The sequence below is a fragment of the Engystomops pustulosus genome, chromosome 7 (genome assembly GCF_040894005.1).
Source record: "Engystomops pustulosus chromosome 7, aEngPut4.maternal, whole genome shotgun sequence".
Lineage (NCBI taxonomy): Eukaryota > Metazoa > Chordata > Amphibia > Anura > Leptodactylidae > Engystomops > Engystomops pustulosus.
This window is the reverse complement of record NC_092417.1, coordinates 182348999-182368094: the sequence shown is the minus strand read 5'-3', so window position 1 is coordinate 182368094 and position 19096 is coordinate 182348999. Positions and strand designations below refer to the sequence as shown.

General features: G+C 49.7%; 1 protein-coding gene across 1 annotated transcript in view; it reads left to right on the top strand.

Moving 5' to 3' along the window:
- The first annotated feature begins 15128 nt into the window (after positions 1–15128).
- SWAP70 (switching B cell complex subunit SWAP70) overlaps positions 15129–19096 on the top strand; it is an 82135-nt gene continuing 78167 nt past the window's right edge. Inside the window, exon 1 of the mRNA XM_072119131.1 lies at positions 15129–15329. Coding sequence (XP_071975232.1) covers positions 15138–15329 — 192 coding nt within the window. The 5' untranslated portion in view covers positions 15129–15137. The remainder of the gene's footprint in view (positions 15330–19096) is intronic.

Below are 19096 nucleotides of genomic sequence, written 5' to 3'. Positions count from 1 at the left end.
ACTTATCCTGTACTGATCCTGAGTTACATCCTGTATTATACCCCAGAGCTGCACTCACTATTCTGCTGCTGGTGCAGTCACTGTGTACATACATGACATTACTTATCCTGTACTGATCCTGAGTTACATCCTGTATTATACCCCAGAGCTGCACTCACTATTCTGCTGCTGGTGCAGTCACTGTGTACATACATGACATTACTTATCCTGTACTGATCCTGAGTTACATCCTGCATTATACCCCAGAGCTGCACTCACTATTCTGCTGCTGGTGCAGTCACTGTGTACATACATGACATTACTTATCCTGTACTGACCCTGAGTTACATCCTGTATTATACCCCAGAGCTGCACTCACTATTCTGCTGCTGGTGCAGTCACTGTGTACATACATGACATTACTTATCCTGTACTGATCCTGAGTTACATCCTGTATTATACCCCAGAGCTGCACTCACTATTCTGCTGCTGGTGCAGTCACTGTGTACATACATGACATTACTTATCCTGTACTGATCCTGAGTTACATCCTGTATTATACCCCAGAGCTGCACTCACTATTCTGCTGCTGGTGCAGTCACTGTGTACATACATGACATTACTTATCCTGTACTGATCCTGAGTTACATCCTGTATTATACCCCAGAGCTGCACTCACTATTCTGCTGCTGGTGCAGTCACTGTGTACATACATGACATTACTTATCCTGTACTGATCCTGAGTTACATCCTGTATTATACTCCAGAGCTGCACTCACTATTCTGCTGCTGATGCAGTCACTGCGTACATACATGACATTACTTATCCTGTACTGACCCTGAGTTACATCCTGTATTATACCCCAAAGCTGCACTCACTATTCTGCTGCTGGTGCAGTCACTGTGTACATACATGACATTACTTATCCTGTACTGATCCTGAGTTACATCCTGTATTATACTCCAGAGCTGCACTCACTATTCTGCTGCTGGTGCAGTCACTGTGTACATACATGACATTACTTATCCTGTACTGATCCTGAGTTACATCCTGTATTATACCCCAGAGCTGCACTCACTATTCTGCTGCTGGTGCAGTCACTGTGTACATACATGACATTACTTATCCTGTACTGATCCTGAGTTACATCCTGTATTATACTCCAGAGCTGCACTCACTATTCTGCTGATGGTGCAGTCACTGTGTACATACATGGCATTACTTATCCTGATTTACATCCTGTATTATACCCCAGAGCTGCACTCACTATTCTGCTGCTGGTGCAGTCACTGTGTACATACATGACATTACTTATCCTGTACTGATCCTGAGTTACATCCTGTATTATACTCCAGAGCTGCACTCACTATTCTGCTGCTGGTGCAGTCACTGTGTACATACATGACATTACTTATCCTGTACTGATCCTGAGTTACATCCTGTATTATACTCCAGAGCTGCACTCACTATTCTGCTGCTGATGCAGTCACTGTGTACATACATGACATTACTTATCCTGTACTGATCCTGAGTTACATCCTGTATTATACCCCAGAGCTGCACTCACTATTCTGCTGCTGGTGCAGTCACTGTGTACATACATGACATTACTTATCCTGTACTGATCCTGAGTTACATCCTGTATTATACCCCAGAGCTGCACTCACTATTCTGCTGCTGGTGCAGTCACTGTGTACATACATGACATTACTTATCCTGTACTGATCCTGAGTTACATCCTGTATTATACTCCAGAGCTGCACTCACTATTCTGCTGCTGGTGCAGTCACTGTACATACATGACATTACTTATCCTGTACTGATCCTGAGTTACATCCTGTATTATACTCCAGAGCTGCACTCACTATTCTGCTGCTGGTGCAGTCACTGTGTACATACATGACATTACTTATCCTGTACTGATCCTGAGTTACATCCTGTATTATACCCCAGAGCTGCACTCACTATTCTGCTGCTGGTGCAGTCACTGTGTACATACATGACATTACTTATCCTGTACTGATCCTGAGTTACATCCTGTATTATACTCCAGAGCTGCACTCACTATTCTGCTGCTGGTGCAGTCACTGTGTACATACATGACATTACTTATCCTGTACTGACCCTGAGTTACATCCTGTATTATACCCCAGAGCTGCACTCACTATTCTGCTGCTGGTGCAGTCACTGTGTACATACATGACATTACTTATCCTGTACTGATCCTGAGTTACATCCTGTATTATACTCCAGAGCTGCACTCACTATTCTGCTGCTGGTGCAGTCACTGTGTACATACATGACATTACTTATCCTGTACTGATCCTGAGTTACATCCTGTATTATACCCCAAAGCTGCACTCACTATTCTGCTGCTGGTGCAGTCACTGTGTACATACATGACATTACTTATCCTGTACTGATCCTGAGTTACATCCTGTATTATACTCCAGAGCTGCACTCACTATTCTGCTGCTGGTGCAGTCACTGTGTACATACATGACATTACTTATCCTGTACTGATCCTGAGTTACATCCTGTATTATACTCCAGAGCTGCACTCACTATTCTGCTGCTGATGCAGTCACTGCGTACATACATGACATTACTTATCCTGTACTGACCCTGAGTTACATCCTGTATTATACCCCAAAGCTGCACTCACTATTCTGCTGCTGGTGCAGTCACTGTGTACATACATGACATTACTTATCCTGTACTGATCCTGAGTTACATCCTGTATTATACTCCAGAGCTGCACTCACTATTCTGCTGCTGGTGCAGTCACTGTGTACATACATGACATTACTTATCCTGTACTGATCCTGAGTTACATCCTGTATTATACCCCAGAGCTGCACTCACTATTCTGCTGCTGGTGCAGTCACTGTGTATATACATGACATTACTTATCCTGTACTGATCCTGAGTTACATCCTGTATTATACTCCAGAGCTGCACTCACTATTCTGCTGCTGGTGCAGTCACTGTGTACATACATGACATTACTTATCCTGTACTGATCCTGAGTTACATCCTGTATTATACTCCAGAGCTGCACTCACTATTCTGCTGCTGATGCAGTCACTGTGTACATACATGACATTACTTATCCTGTACTGATCCTGAGTTACATCCTGTATTATACCCCAGAGCTGCACTCACTATTCTGCTGCTGGTGCAGTCACTGTGTACATACATGACATTACTTATCCTGTACTGATCCTGAGTTACATCCTGTATTATACCCCAGAGCTGCACTCACTATTCTGCTGCTGGTGCAGTCACTGTGTACATATATGACATTACTTATCCTGTACTGATCCTGAGTTACATCCTGTATTATACCCCAGAGCTGCACTCACTATTCTGCTGCTGGTGCAGTCACTGTGTACATACATGACATTACTTATCCTGTACTGATCCTGAGTTACATCCTGTGTTATACCCCAGAGCTGCACTCACTATTCTGCTGCTGGTGCAGTCACTGTGTACATACATGACATTACTTATCCTGTACTGATCCTGAGTTACATCCTGTATTATACCCCAGAGCTGCACTCACTATTCTGCTGCTGGTGCAGTCACTGTGTACATACATGACATTACTTATCCTGTACTGATCCTGAGTTACATCCTGTATTATACCCCAGAGCTGCACTCACTATTCTGCTGCTGGTGCAGTCACTGTGTACATATATGACATTACTTATCCTGTACTGATCCTGAGTTACATCCTGTATTATACCCCAGAGCTGCACTCACTATTCTGCTGCTGGTGCAGTCACTGTGTACATACATGACATTACTTATCCTGTACTGATCCTGAGTTACATCCTGTGTTATACCCCAGAGCTGCACTCACTATTCTGCTGCTGGTGCAGTCACTGTGTACATACATGACATTACTTATCCTGTACTGATCCTGTGTTACATCCTGTATTATACTCCAGAGCTGCACTCACTATTCTGCTGTTGGTGCAGTCACTGTGTACATACATGACATTACTTATCCTGTACTGGTCCTGAGTTACATCCTGTATTATACTCCAGAGCTGCACTCACTATTCTGCTGCTGGTGCAGTCACTGTGTACATACATGACATTACTTATCCTGTACTGATCCTGAGTTACATCCTGTATTATACCCCAGAGCTGCACTCACTATTCTGCTGCTGGGGCAGTCACTGTGTACATACATGACATTACTTATCCTATATATAGAAAGTCACTGGATTCCAGTCTGATACATTGTAGCAGATAAGTTATTGCTGCTCGTGTCACAAATCCTCAGCTCAGAGCAGCTCTAGCTTTTGTACAGATTTGCTATAACCCTGGGTTTTTCAGTCACTGACAGCAAACATATATTGAAAGTGGTAAAGAATGAAGCAGTTTGTGTTGTGTGATGTAGAATAACTCGGCCGCTCTCTGCTGTAGGAGATTGGTGTGAGAGCGCCCCCTCCAGGCTGTAAGCTGAAACCTCATCCCCCTAGAAGGAAGGGGTCGTATTCCCTGCTGGGGGCAGTCACGGCCTCCAACCCCCCATGGATTTTTATGGATAAGTCCTCGGGCAGAAGATGAAGCCCCTCTTTCTATGGTTTCCATTGTGACCTTTATGATGCAGAAGCCGGCGGGGTCACGACCTTTAGGCTCTGTTATAGTGTTACTTGTTACAGTAAAGTGTTTAGGTGTACATCTACAGGCAGAGCTGCGCTGCCCCCTAGCGGCCGTGTGTGGGGGTGCGGCTTCTATTACCACTTAACCCATTCTGTTCCTGTGCCTGGCTGATATCTCTAGCGACCCTCAGGCCTGGCTGATTAACCCCTTATATGCTGCCAGCAGTAGCAACCACAACACTTAAAGGGTTAAAGGAATGACTGAACAACTGCAGAGGGCCCCGCTGTCAATTTAGGATTGGGCCCCATTTACTTGGCTGCACCCCACCCCCCACATTATACATGGGGTCGCAGTCTATACGTTTTATATAATGTTCTCCCTGCTAACAGCCGCCCCCAAGACTAGGAAGTGAGGAAAACACAAACAAGGAAAAAATAAAATACAAATTCAAAAGTAAAATAATCGTAATATACCAGCAGTAAGTCTGGTGTATATAATATCTTACCCCGCCCCCAGCCTGTATATCCTGTGTGATGCCCTGCCCCCTGCCTGCATATCCTGTGTGATGCCCCGCCCCCTGCCTGTATTTCCTGTGTGAGAGGTGGTCACAGCCCCGCCCCCTGCCTGTATATCCTGTGTGAGAGGTAGTCACAGCCCCGCCCCCTGCCTGTATAGCTTGTGTGATGCCCCGCCCCCTGCCTGTATATCCTGTGTGATGCCCCGCCCCCTGCCTGTACATCCTGTGTGAGAGGTAGTCACAGCCCCGCCCCCTGCCTGTATATCCTGTGTGAGAGGTAGTCACAGCCCCGCCCCCTGCCTGTATATCCTGTGTGAGAGGTAGTCACAGCCCCGCCCCCTGCCTGTATATCCTGTGTGAGAGGTAGTCACAGCCCCGCCCCCTGCCTGTATATCCTGTGTGAGAGGTAGTCACAGGCCCGCCCCCTGCCTTTATATCCTGTGTGAGAGGTAGTCACAGCCCCGCCCACTGCCTGTATATCCTGTGTGAGGTAGTCACAGCCCCGCGCCCTGCCTGTATATCCTGTGTGAGAGGTAGTCACAGCCCCGCCCCCTGCCTGTGTATCCTGTGTGAGAGGTAGTCACAGCCCCGCCCCCTGCCTGTATATCCTGTGTGAGAGGTAGTCACAGCCCCGCCCCCTGCCTGTATATCCTGTGTGAGAGGTAGTCACAGCCCCGCCCCCTGCCTGTATATCCTGTGTGAGAGGTAGTCACAGTCCCGCCCCCTGCCTGTATATCCTGTGTGAGAGGTAGTCACAGTCCCGCCCCCTGCCTGTATATCCTGTGTGAGGGGTAGTCACAGCCCCGCTCCCTTCCTGTATATCCTGTGTGAGAGGTAGTCACAGCCCCGCCCCCTGCCTGTATATCCTGTGTGAGAGGTAGTCACAGCCCCGCCCCCTGCCTGTATATCCTGTGTGAGAGGTAGTCACAGCCCCGCCCCCTGCCTGTATATCCTGTGTGAGGTAGTCACAGCTCCGCCCCCTGCCTGTATATCCTGTGTGAGAGGTAGTCACAGCCCCGCCCCCTGCCTGTATATCCTGTGTGAGAGGTAGTCACAGCCCCCCCCCCTGCCTGTATATCCTGTGTGAGAGGTAGTCACAGCCCCGCCCCCTGCCTGTATATCCTGTGTGAGAGGTAGTCACAGCCCCACCCCCTGCCGTTATATCCTGTGTGAGAGGTAGTCACAGCCCCGCCCCCTGCCTGTATATCCTGTGTGAGAGGTAGTCACAGCCCCGCCCCCTGCCTGTATATCCTGTGTGAGAGGTAGTCACAGTCCCGCCCCCTGCCTGTATATCCTGTGTGAGAGGTAGTCACAGTCCCGCCCCCTGCCTGTATATCCTGTGTGAGGGGTAGTCACAGCCCCGCTCCCTTCCTGTATATCCTGTGTGAGAGGTAGTCACAGCCCCGCCCCCTGCCTGTATATCCTGTGTGAGAGGTAGTCACAGCCCCGCCCCCTGCCTGTATATCCTGTGTGAGAGGTAGTCACAGCCCCGCCCCCTGCCTGTATATCCTGTGTGAGGTAGTCACAGCTCCGCCCCCTGCCTGTATATCCTGTGTGAGAGGTAGTCACAGCCCCGCCCCCTGCCTGTATATCCTGTGTGAGAGGTAGTCACAGCCCCCCCCCCTGCCTGTATATCCTGTGTGAGAGGTAGTCACAGCCCCGCCCCCTGCCTGTATATCCTGTGTGAGAGGTAGTCACAGCCCCGCCCCCTGCCTGTATATCCTGTGTGAGAGGTAGTCACAGCCCCGCCCCCTGCCTGTATATCCTGTGTGAGAGGTAGTCACAGCCCCGCCCCCTGCCTGTATATCCTGTGTGAGAGGTAGTCACAGCCCCACCCCCTGCCGTTATATCCTGTGTGAGAGGTAGTCACAGCCCCGCCCCCTGCCTGTATATCCAGTGTGAGAGGTAGTCACAGCCCCGCCCCCTGCCTGTATATCCTGTGTGAGAGGTAGTCACAGTCCCGCCCCCTGCCAGTGACATCACTGGTGAATTGTTATATTATGGTATAATACTTTGTGTCTCCCACCAGGGGGCGCTCTTGTCCTTGTGTTACACATGAGCCTTTCTGTAAATGACTGTTTTGGACTCAACAATACAAATCAGCGCAGCCGCCCGTGTATCCGATCTGTACCCACAATAACTACTATACAGGTCTCCAGGGGCAACTCAGCTGTGTATCTAATCCTCTCCTGTGTGATACTGTCTGCTGAGCTGTGTATCTAATCCTCTCCTGTGTGATACTGCTGAGCTGTGTATCTAATCCTCTCCTGTGTGATACTGCTGACCTGTGTATCTAATCCTCTCCTGTGTGATACTGCTGACCTGTGTATCTAATCCTATCCTGTGTGATACTGCTGACCTGTGTATCTAATCCTCTCCTGTGTGATACTGCTGAGCTGTGTATCTAATCCTCTCCTGTGTGATACTGTCTGCTGAGCTGTGTATCCAATCCTCTCCTGTGTGATACAGTCTGCTGAGCTGTGTATCTAATCCTATCCTGTGTGATACAGTCTGCTGAGCTGTGTATCTAATCCTCTGCTGTGTGATACTGCCTGCTGAGCTGTGTATCTAATCCTCTCCTGTGTGATACAGTCTGCTGAGCTGTGTATCTAATCCTCTCCTGTGTGATACAGTCTGCTGAGCTGTGTATCTAATCCTCTCCTGTGTGATACTGTCTGCTGAGCTGTGTATCTAATCCTCTCCTGTGTGATACTGACTGCTGGGCTGTGTATCTAATCCTATCCTGTGTGATACTGTCTGCTGAGCTGTGTACCTAATCCTCTCCTGTGTGATACTGCTGAGCTGTGTATCTAATCCTCTCCTGTGTGATACTGTCTGCTGAGCTGTGCATCTAATCCTCTCCTGTATGATACAGTCTGCTGAGCTGTGTATCCAATCCTCTCCTGTGTGATACAGTCTGCTGAGCTGTGTATCTAATCCTATCCTGTGTGATACAGTCTGCTGAGCTGTGTATCTAATCCTCTGCTGTGTGATACTGCCTGCTGAGCTGTGTATCTAATCCTCTGCTGTGTGATACTGCCTGCTGAGCTGTGTATCTAATCCTCTCCTGTGTGATACAGTCTGCTGAGCTGTGTATCTAATCCTATCCTGTGTGATACAGTCTGCTGAGCTGTGTATCTAATCCTCTGCTGTGTGATACTGCCTGCTGAGCTGTGTATCTAATCCTCTCCTGTGTGATACAGTCTGCTGAGCTGTGTATCTAATCCTCTCCTGTGTGATACTGTCTGCTGAGCTGTGTATCCAATCCTCTCCTGTGTGATACAGTCTGCTGAGCTGTGTATCTAATCCTATCCTGTGTGATACAGTCTGCTGAGCTGTGTATCTAATCCTCTGCTGTGTGATACTGCCTGCTGAGCTGTGTATCTAATCCTCTCCTGTGTGATACAGTCTGCTGAGCTGTGTATCTAATCCTCTCCTGTGTGATACTGTCTGCTGAGCTGTGTATCTCATCCTCTCCTGTGTGATACTGTCTGCAGAGATGTGTATCTAATCCTCTCCTGTGTGATACTGTCTGCTGAGCTGTGTATCTAATCCTCTCCTGTGTGATACTGTCTGCTGAGCTGTGTATCTAATCCTCTCCTGTGTGATACTGACTGCTGGGCTGTGTATCTAATCCTATCCTGTGTGATACTGTCTGCTGAGCTGTGTACCTAATCCTCTCCTGTGTGATACTGCTGAGCTGTGTATCTAATCCTCTCCTGTGTGATACTGTCTGCTGAGCTGTGCATCTAATCCTCTCCTGTATGATACAGTCTGCTGAGCTGTGTATCCAATCCTCTCCTGTGTGATACAGTCTGCTGAGCTGTGTATCTAATCCTATCCTGTGTGATACAGTCTGCTGAGCTGTGTATCTAATCCTCTCCTGTGTGATACTGTCTGCTGAGCTGTGTATCTAATCCTCTCCTGTGTGATACAGTCTGCAGAGATGTGTATCTAATCCTCTCCTGTGTGATACTGTCTGCTGAGCTGTGTATCTAATCCTCTCCTGTGTGATACTGTCTGCTGAGCTGTGTATCTAATCCTCTCCTGTGTGATACTGACTGCTGGGCTGTGTATCTAATCCTATCCTGTGTGATACTGTCTGCTGAGCTGTGTACCTAATCCTCTCCTGTGTGATACTGCTGAGCTGTGTATCTAATCCTCTCCTGTGTGATACTGTCTGCTGAGCTGTGCATCTAATCCTCTCCTGTATGATACAGTCTGCTGAGCTGTGTATCCAATCCTCTCCTGTGTGATACAGTCTGCTGAGCTGTGTATCTAATCCTATCCTGTGTGATACAGTCTGCTGAGCTGTGTATCTAATCCTCTGCTGTGTGATACTGCCTGCTGAGCTGTGTATCTAATCCTCTCCTGTGTGATACAGTCTGCTGAGCTGTGTATCTAATCCTCTCCTGTGTGATACAGTCTGCTGAGCTGTGTATCTAATCCTCTCCTGTGTGATACTGTCTGCTGAGCTGTGTATCTAATCCTCTCCTGTGTGATACTGACTGCTGGGCTGTGTATCTAATCCTATCCTGTGTGATACTGTCTGCTCAGCTGTGTATCTAATCCTCTGCTGTGTGATACAGTCTGCTGAGCTGTGTATCTAATCCTCTCCTGTGTGATACTGTCTGCTGAGCTGTGTATCTAATCCTCTCCTGTGTGATACAGTCTGCTGAGCTGTGTATCTAATCCTCTCCTGTGTGATACAGTCTGCTGAGCTGTGTATCTAATCCTCTCCTGTGTGATACTGTCTGCTGAGCTGTGTATCTAATCCTCTCCTGTGTGATACAGTCTGCTGAGCTGTGTATCTAATCCTCTCCTGTGTGATACTGCTGAGCTGTGTATCTAATCCTCTCCTGTGTGATACTGCTGAGCTGTGTATCTAATCCTCTCCTGTGTGATACTGCCTGCTGAGCTGTGTATCTAATCCTCTCCTGTGTGATACAGTCTGCTGAGCTGTGTATCTAATCCTCTCCTGTGTGATACAGTCTGCTGAGCTGTGTATCTCTTCCTATCCTGTGTGATACAGTCTGCTGAGCTGTGTATCTAATCCTCTCCTGTGTGATACAGTCTGCTGAGCTGTGTATCTAATCCTCTCCTGTGTGATACAGTCTGCTGAGCTGTGTATCTAAGCCTCGCCTGTGTGATACTGACTGCTGAGCTGTGTATCTAATCCTCTCCTGTGTGATACTGACTGCTGAGCTGTGTATCTAATCCTCTCCTGTGTGATACTGACTGCTGAGCTGTGTATCTAATCCTCTCCTGTGTGATACTGTCTGCTGAGCTGTGTATCTAATCCTATCGTGTATGATACTGACTGCTGAGCTGTGTATCTAATCCTCTCCTGTGTGATACTGTCTGCTGAGCTGTGTATCTAATCCTCTCCTGTGTGATACAGTCTGCTGAGCTGTGTATCTAAGCCTCGCCTGTGTGATACAGTCCCCTGGTCGCTGGTCCATGAGTTTCTGTATCACTGGGTTTCGGCAGATGTTCGGTGCGGCTGCGGCTCTCACTTCCCTCTGGCGCAGGGCGGGGGAGGGGGCACCGGGGCGGTCGCCCCCCTGAGGATTCATGTGACAGCAGGTGGGGGGGGGGGGGGGGGGCACCAGGCCGAGCAGAAGACTCCCCCAAATCTGTGATAGAAACAAATGAATAAATGTAAGATTCCAAAGCCCTAAAACCCGGGGACCCCAAATCCCCACAAGACCCTGAGACATTGAAGTGAATGTGAGGCAGAGGACACCCCAATATCCAACCCAGAGACTGACACCCACTGCCTAACACAATGCACCAACGGAGGTTCTGCAGCAGCTGAGGTGTGTATGATGAGGTTCTGCAGCAGCTGAGGTGTGTATGATGAGGTTCTGCAGCAGCTGAGGCGTGTATTATGAGGTTCTGCAGCAGCTGAGGTGTGTATGATGAGGTTCTGCAGCAGCTGAGGTGTGTATGATGAGGTTCTGCAGCAGCTGAGGTGTGTGATGAGGTCCTGCAGCAGCTGAGGTGTGTATGATGAGGTTCTGTAGCAGCTGAGGTGTGTATGATGAGGTTCTGCAGCAGCTGAGGTGTGTATGATGAGGTCCTGTAGCAGCTGAGGTGTGTATGATGAGGTTCTGCAGCAGCTGAGGTGTGTATGATGAGGTCCTGCAGCAGCTGAGGTGTGCATGATGAGGTCCTGCAGCAGCTGAGGTGTGTATGATGAGGTTCTGCAGCAGCTGAGGTGTGTATGATGAGGTTCTGCAGCAGCTGATGTGTGTATGATGAGGTTCTGCAGCCGCTGAGGTGTGTATGATGAGGTTCTGCAGCAGCTGAGGTGTGTATGATGAGGTCCTGCAGCAGCTGAGGTGTGCATGATGAGGTCCTGCAGCAGCTGAGGTGTGTATGATGAGGTTCTGCAGCAGCTGAGGTGGGTATGATGAGGTTCTGCAGCAGCTGAGGTGTGTATGATGAGGTTCTGCAGCAGCTGAGGTGTGTATGATGAGGTTCTGCAGCAGCTGAGGTGTGTTTGATTAGGTTCTGCAGCAGCTGAGGTGTGTATGATGAGGTTCTGCAGCAGCTGAGGTGTATGATAAGGTTCTGCAGCAGCTGAGGTGTGTAGTATAAGGTTCTGCAGCAGCTGAGGTGTGTATGATGAGGTTCTGCAGCAGCTGAGGTGTGTATGATGAGGTTCTGCAGCAGCTAAGGTGTGTATGATGAGGTTCTGCAGCAGTTGAGATGTGTCTGATGAGGTTCTACGGCAGCCGAGGTGTGTATGATGAGGTTCTGCAGCAGTTGAGATGTGTCTGATGAGGTTCTGCAGCAGCTGAGGTGTGTATGATGAGGTTCTGCAGCAGCTGAGGTGTGTATGATGAGGTTCTGCAGCAGCTAAGGTGTGTATGATGAGGTTCTGCAGCAGCGGAGGTGTGTATGATGAGGTTCTGCAGCAGCTGAGGTGTGTATGATGAGGTTCTGCAGCAGCTGAGGTGTGTATGATGAGGTTCTGCAGCAGCTGAGGTGTGTAGAATGAGGTTCTGCAGCAGTTGGGCTGTGTATGATGAGGTTCTGCAGCAGTTGGGCTGTGTATGATGAGGTTCTGCAGCAGCTGAGGTGTGTGATGAGGTCCTGCAGCAGCTGAGGTGTGTATGATGAGGTTCTGCAGCAGCTGAGGTGTCTATGATGAGGTTCTGCAGCAGCTGAGGTGTGTAGAATGAGGTTCTGCAGCAGTTGGGCTGTGTATGATGAGGTTCTGCAGCAGTTGGGCTGTGTATGATGAGGTTCTGCAGCAGCTGAGGTGTGTGATGAGGTTCTGTGGCAGTTGGGCTGTGTATGAAGAGGTTCTGCAGCAGCTGAGGTGTGTATGATGAGGTTCTGCAGCAGCTGAGGTGTGTATGATGAGGTTCTGCAGCAGTTGGGCTGTGTATGAAGAGGTTCTGCAGCAGCTGAGGTGTGTATGATGAGGTTCTGCAGCAGCTGAGGTGTGTATTATGAGGTTCTGCAGCAGTTGGGCTGTGTATGATGAGATTTTGCAGCAGCTGAGGTGTGTATGATGAGGTTCTGCAGCAGCTGAGGTGTGTATGATGAGGTCCTGCAGCGGCTGAGGTGTGTATGATGAGGTTCTTCAGCAGCTGAGGTGTGTATGATGAGGTTCTGCGGCAGCTGAGGTGTGTATTATGAAGTTTTGCAGCAGCTGAGGTGTGTAGTATAAGGTTCTTCAGCAGCTGAGGTGTGTATGATGAGTTTCTGCAGCAGTTGGGCTGTGTATGAAGAGGTTCTGCAGCAGCTGAGGTGTGTATGATGAGGTTCTGCAGCAGCTGAGGTGTGTATTATGAGGTTCTGCAGCAGTTGGGCTGTGTATGATGAGATTTTGCAGCAGCTGAGGTGTGTATGATGAGGTTCTGCAGCAGCTGAGGTGTGTATGATGAGGTTCTTCAGCAGCTGAGGTGTGTATGATGAGGTTCTGCGGCAGCTGAGGTGTGTATTATGAAGTTTTGCAGCAGCTGAGGTGTGTAGTATAAGGTTCTTCAGCAGCTGAGGTGTGTATGATGAGGTTCTGCAGCAGCTGAGGTGTGTATGATGAGTTTCTGCAGCAGCTGAGGTGGGTATGATGAGGTTCTGCAGCAGCTGAGGTGTGTATGATGAGTTTCTGCAGCAGCTGAGGTGTGTATGATGAGGTCCTGCAGCAGCTGAGGTGTGTAGGAAGAGGTTCTGCAGCAGCTGAGGTGTGTATGATGAGTTTCTGCAGCAGCTGAGGTGTGTATGATGAGGTTCTGCAGCAGCTGAGGTGTATGATAAGGTTCTGCAGCAGCTGAGGTGTGTAGTATAAGGTTCTGCAGCAGCTGAGGTGTGTATGATGAGGTTCTGCAGCAGCTGAGGTGTGTATTATGAGGTACTGCAGCAGTTGGGCTGTGTATGATGAGGTTTTGCAGCAGCTGAGGTGTGTATGATGAGGTTCTGCAGCAGCTGAGCTGTGTATGATGAGGTTCTGCAGCAGCTGAGGTGTGTATGATGAGGTTCTGCAGCAGCTGAGGTGTGTATGATGAGGTTCTGCAGCAACTGAGGTGTGTATTATGAGGTTCTGCAGCAGTTGGGCTGTGTATGAAGAGGTTCTGCAGCAGCTGAGGTGTGTATGATGAGGTTCTGCAGCAGCTGAGGTGTGTATTATGAGGTTCTGCAGCAGTTGGGCTGTGTATGAAGAGGTTCTGCAGCAGCTGAGGTGTGTATGATGAGGTTCTGCAGCAGCTGAGGTGTGTATGATGAGGTTCTGCAGCAGCTGAGGTGTGTATGATGAGGTTCTGCAGCAGCTGAGGTGTGTATGATGAGGTTCTGCAGCAGCTGATGTGTGTATGATGAGATTTTGCAGCAGCTGAGGTGTGTATGATGAGGTTCTGCAGCAGCTGAGGTGTGTATGATGAGGTTCTGCAGCAGCTGAGGTGTGTATGATGAGGTTCTGCAGCAGCTGAGGTGTGTATGATGAGGTCCTGCAGCAGCTGAGGTGTGTATGATGGGGTTCTGCAGCAGCTGAGGTGTGTATGATGAGGTTCTGCAGCAGCTGAGGTGTGTAGTATAAGGTTCTGCAGCAGCTGAGGTGTGTATGATGAGGTCCTGCAGCAGCTGAGGTGTGTATGATGGGGTTCTGCAGCAGCTGAGGTGTGTATGATGAGGTTCTGCAGCAGCTGAGGTGTGTATGATGAGGTTCTGCAGCAGCTGAGGTGTGTATGATGAGGTTCTGCGGCAGCTGAGGTGTGTATGATGATGTTCTGCAGCAGCTGAGGTGTGTATGATGAGGTTCTGCAGCAGCTGAGGTGTGTATGATGAGGTTCTGCGGCAGATGAGGTGTGTATGATGAGGTTCTGCAGCAGCTGAGGTGTGTATGATGAGGTTCTGCAGCAGCTGAGGTGTGTATGATGAGGTTCTGCAGCAGCTGAGGTGTGTATGATGAGGATCTGCGGCAGCTGAGGTGTGTGATGAGGTTCTGCAGCAGCTGAGGTGTGTATGATGAGGTTCTGCAGCAGCTGAGGTGTGTATGATGAGGTTCTGCAGCAGCTGAGGTGTTTGATGAGGTTCTGCAGCAGCTGAGGTGTGTATGATGAGGTTCTGCAGCAGTTGGGCTGTGTGTGATGAGGTTCTGCAGCAGCTGAGGTGTGTATGATGAGGTTCTGTAGCAGCTGAGGTGTGTATGATGAGGTTCTGCAGCAGCTGAGGTGTGTATGATGAGGTTCTGCAGCAGCTGAGGTGTGTGATGAGGTTCTGCAGCAGCTGAGGAGTGTGATGAGGTTCTGCAGCAGCTGAGGAGTGTGATGAGGTCCTGCAGCAGCTGAGGTGTGTGATGAGGTTCTGCAGCAGCTGAGGCGTGTATGATGAGGTTCTGCAGCGTCTGAGGTGTGTATGATGAGGTTCTGCAGCGTCTGAGGTGTGTGATGAGGTTCTGCAGCAGTTGGGCTGTGTGTGATGAGGTTCTGCAGCAGCTGAGGTGTGTGATGACCTCTTGTCCTGGGGCTACACTCGGGTAGTAGGGAAGTGGGCGGCGCAGTGATTGCTGGTCACATGACTGGGAGGACCTGTCAGTCTCCCGGAGCCTCCGCAGCTTCTGGTGTCTGTGAAGCAGGAACTTTGTGCCTTGTCTGGGGCTCGGGAGACGCCATGGCCCTGAAGGAGGAATTACTGAAGCCCATCTGGCACGCCTTCACCGCCCTGGACGTGGACAAGTGCGGCAAGGTGTCCAAGTCCCAGCTAAAGGTGAGCGGGCACCAAGGGGTTAACACCGCTGCTGCAACTCCCAGCATCCCCAGTCACCGGCATACCTACTATATACATACTACAACTCCCAGCATCCCCAGTCACCGGAATACCTACTATATACATACTACAACTCCCAGCATCCCCAGTCACCGGAATACCTACTATATACATACTACACCTGTAGCACTACAACTCCCAGCATCCCCAGTCTCCGGCATACCTAATATATACATACTACAACTCCCAGCATCCCCAGTCACCGGAATACCTACTATATACATACTACACCTGTAGCACTACAACTCCCAGCATCCCCAGTCACCGGCATACCTACTATATACATACTACAACTCCCAGCATCCCCAGTCACCGGAATACCTACTATATACATACTACACCTGTAGCACTACAACTCCCAGCATCCCCAGTCTCCGGCATACCTAATATATACATACTACAACTCCCAGCATCCCCAGTCACCGGAATACCTACTATATACATACTACACCTGTAGCACTACAACTCCCAGCATCCCCAGTCACCGGCATACCTACTATATACATACTACAACTCCCAGCATCCCCAGTCACCGGAATACCTACTATATACATACTACACCTGTAGCACTACAACTCCCAGCATCCCCAGTCTCCGGCATACCTAATATATACATACTACAACTCCCAGCATCCCCAGTCACCGGAATACCTACTATATACATACTACACCTGTAGCACTACAACTCCCAGCATCCCCAGTCACCGGCATACCTACTATATACATACTACAACTCCCAGCATCCCCAGTCACCGGAATACCTACTATATACATACTACACCTGTAGCACTACAACTCCCAGCATCCCCAGTCTCCGGCATACCTAATATATACATACTACAACTCCCAGCATCCCCAGTCACCGGAATACCTACTATATACATACTACACCTGTAGCACTACAACTCCCAGCATCCCCAGTCACCGGCATACCTACTATATACATACTACAACTCCCAGCATCCCCAGTCACCGGAATACCTACTATATACATACTACACCTGTAGCACTACAACTCCCAGCATCCCCAGTCACCGGCATACCTACTATATACATACTACAACTCCCAGCATCCCCAGTCACCGGAATACCTACTATATACATACTACACCTGTAGCACTACAACTCCCAGCATCCCCAGTCACCGGCATACCTACTATATACATACTACAACTCCCAGCATCCCCAGTCACCAAAATACCTACTATATACATACTACACCTGTAGCACTACAACTCCCAGCATCCCCAGTCTCCGGCATACCTAATATATACATACTACAACTCCCAGCATCCCCAGTCACCGGCATACCTACTATATACATACTACAACTCCCAGCATCCCCAGTCACCGGCATACCTACTATATACATAATACACCTGTAGCACTACAACTCTCAGCATCCCCATTCGTATTTAGGATAAATACTACATACACACACCTGTAGCACTACAACTCCCAGCATCCTCTACATGCGCAGTAATATTCATTATTGTTCTACAGAATGAGCCCCTGCACATGAACCTTATAACTATAGGACTACAGCTCCAATCATTGCCTCCAAAAGCATAGGTCTACTCTGTACTGTACACCTCCCTGTGTCTAGCCGGCATTGTAAGGGCTTGTACACTGTGACGCCCCCGCAGCTGTGGCCCCTCAGGCATAATCAAGGGACCCCCAGGTCTCAATGTGTGAGATAATAGGATTATAGATAGAACTGAGGACTTATTGTTGTACTACAACTCCCATTCTCTACTGTAAATTAAAAGAGTCTTTGTATCTGTCCCTCCCCTGCAGGGGGCGCCCTGGAGGATGCGGGGAGAACTGCAGCTGCTGCGCATCTCTTACTGTGTATCATTACTGCAGCAACATTGTATCTGCTCACAGCATCCACACAGGGTCTCCCACCCCACACCTAAGGGGCCCGAGGGGTCATCTCAGTGTTACAGTGTGACATCAGGTGAATGCTGGGAGTTGTAGTCCCCAGGTGCATGTAGTGGGGGCCAGAGGGGTCATCTCAGTGTTACAGTGTGACATCAGGTGGATGCTGGGAGTTGTAGTCCCCCTGGTGTATGTAGTGGGGGCCTGAGGGGTCATCTCAGTGTTACAGTGTGACATCAGGTGAATGCTGGGAGTTGTAGTCCTCCCGGTGCATGTAGTGGGGGCCAGAGGGGTCATCTCAGTGTTACAGTGTGACATCAGGTGAATGCTGGGAGTTGTAGTCCCCCTGGTGTATGTAGTGGGGGCCTGAGGGGTCATCTCAGTGTTACAGTGTGACATCAGGTGAATGCTGGGAGTTGTAGTCCCCCTGGTGTATGTAGTGGGGGCCTGAGGGGTCATCTCAGTGTTACAGTGTGACATCAGGTGAATGCTGGGAGTTGTAGTCCCCCTGGTGTATGTAGTGGGGGCCTGAGGGGTCATCTCAGTGTGACATCAGGTGAATGCTGGGAGTTGTAGTCCCCCTGGTGTATGTAGTGGGGGCCTGAGGGCTCATCTCAGTGTTACAGTGTGACATCAGGTGGATGCTGGGAGTTGTAGTCCCCCTGGTGTATGTAGTGGGGGCCTGAGGGCTCATCTCAGTGTTACAGTGTGACATCAGGTGGATGCTGGGAGTTGTAGTTCCCCTGGTGTATGTAGTGGGGGCCAGAGGGGTCATCTCAGTGTTACAGTGTGACATCAGGTGAATGCTGGGAGTTGTAGTCCCCCTGGTGTATGTAGTGGGGGCCTGAGGGGTCATCTCAGTGTGACATCAGGTGGATGCTGGGAGTTGTAGTCCCCCCGATGTATGTAGTGGGGGCCTGAGGGGTCATCTCAGTGTTACAGTGTGACGTCAGGTAAATGCTGGGAGTTGTAGTCCCCAGGTGCATGTAGTGGGGGCCTGAGGGGTCATCTCAGTGTTACAGTGTGACATCAGGTGAATGCTGGGAGTTGTAGTCCTCCCGGTGCATGTAGTGGGGGCCAGAGGGGTCATCTCAGTGTTACAGTGTGACATCAGGTGAATGCTGGGAGTTGTAGTCCCCCTGGTGTATGTAGTGGGGGCCTGAGGGCTCATCTCAGTGTTACAGTGTGACGTCAAGTGGATGCTGGGAGTTGTAGTCCCCCTGGTGTATGTAGTGGGGGCCTGAGGGCTCATCTCAGTGTTACAGTGTGACATCAGGTGGATGCTGGGAGTTGTAGTCCCCCTGGTGTATGTAGTTGGGGCCAGGGGGGTCATCTCAGTGTTACAGTGTGACATCAGGTGAATGCTGGGAGTTGTAGTCCCCCCGGTGTATGTAGTGGGGGCCGCAGGGGTCATCTCAGTGTTACAGTGTGACATCAGGTGGATGCTGGGAGTTGTAGTCCCCCTGGTGTATGTAGTTGGGGCCAGAGGGGTCATCTCAGTGTTACAGTGTGACATCAGGTGAATGCTGGGAGTTGTAGTCCCCCTGGTGTATGTAGTGGGGGCCTGAGGGGTCATCTCAGTGTGACATCAGGTGAATGCTGGGAGTTGTAGTCCCCCTGGTGTATGTAGTGGGGGCCAGAGGGGTCATCTCAGTGTGACATCAGGTGGATGCTGGGAGTTGTAGTCCCCCTGGTGTATGTAGTGGGGGCCTGAGGGCTCATCTCAGTGTTACAGTGTGACATCAGGTGAATGCTGGGAGTTGCAGTCCCCAGGTGCATGTAGTGGGGGCCAGAGGGGTCATCTCAGTGTTACAGTGTGACATCAG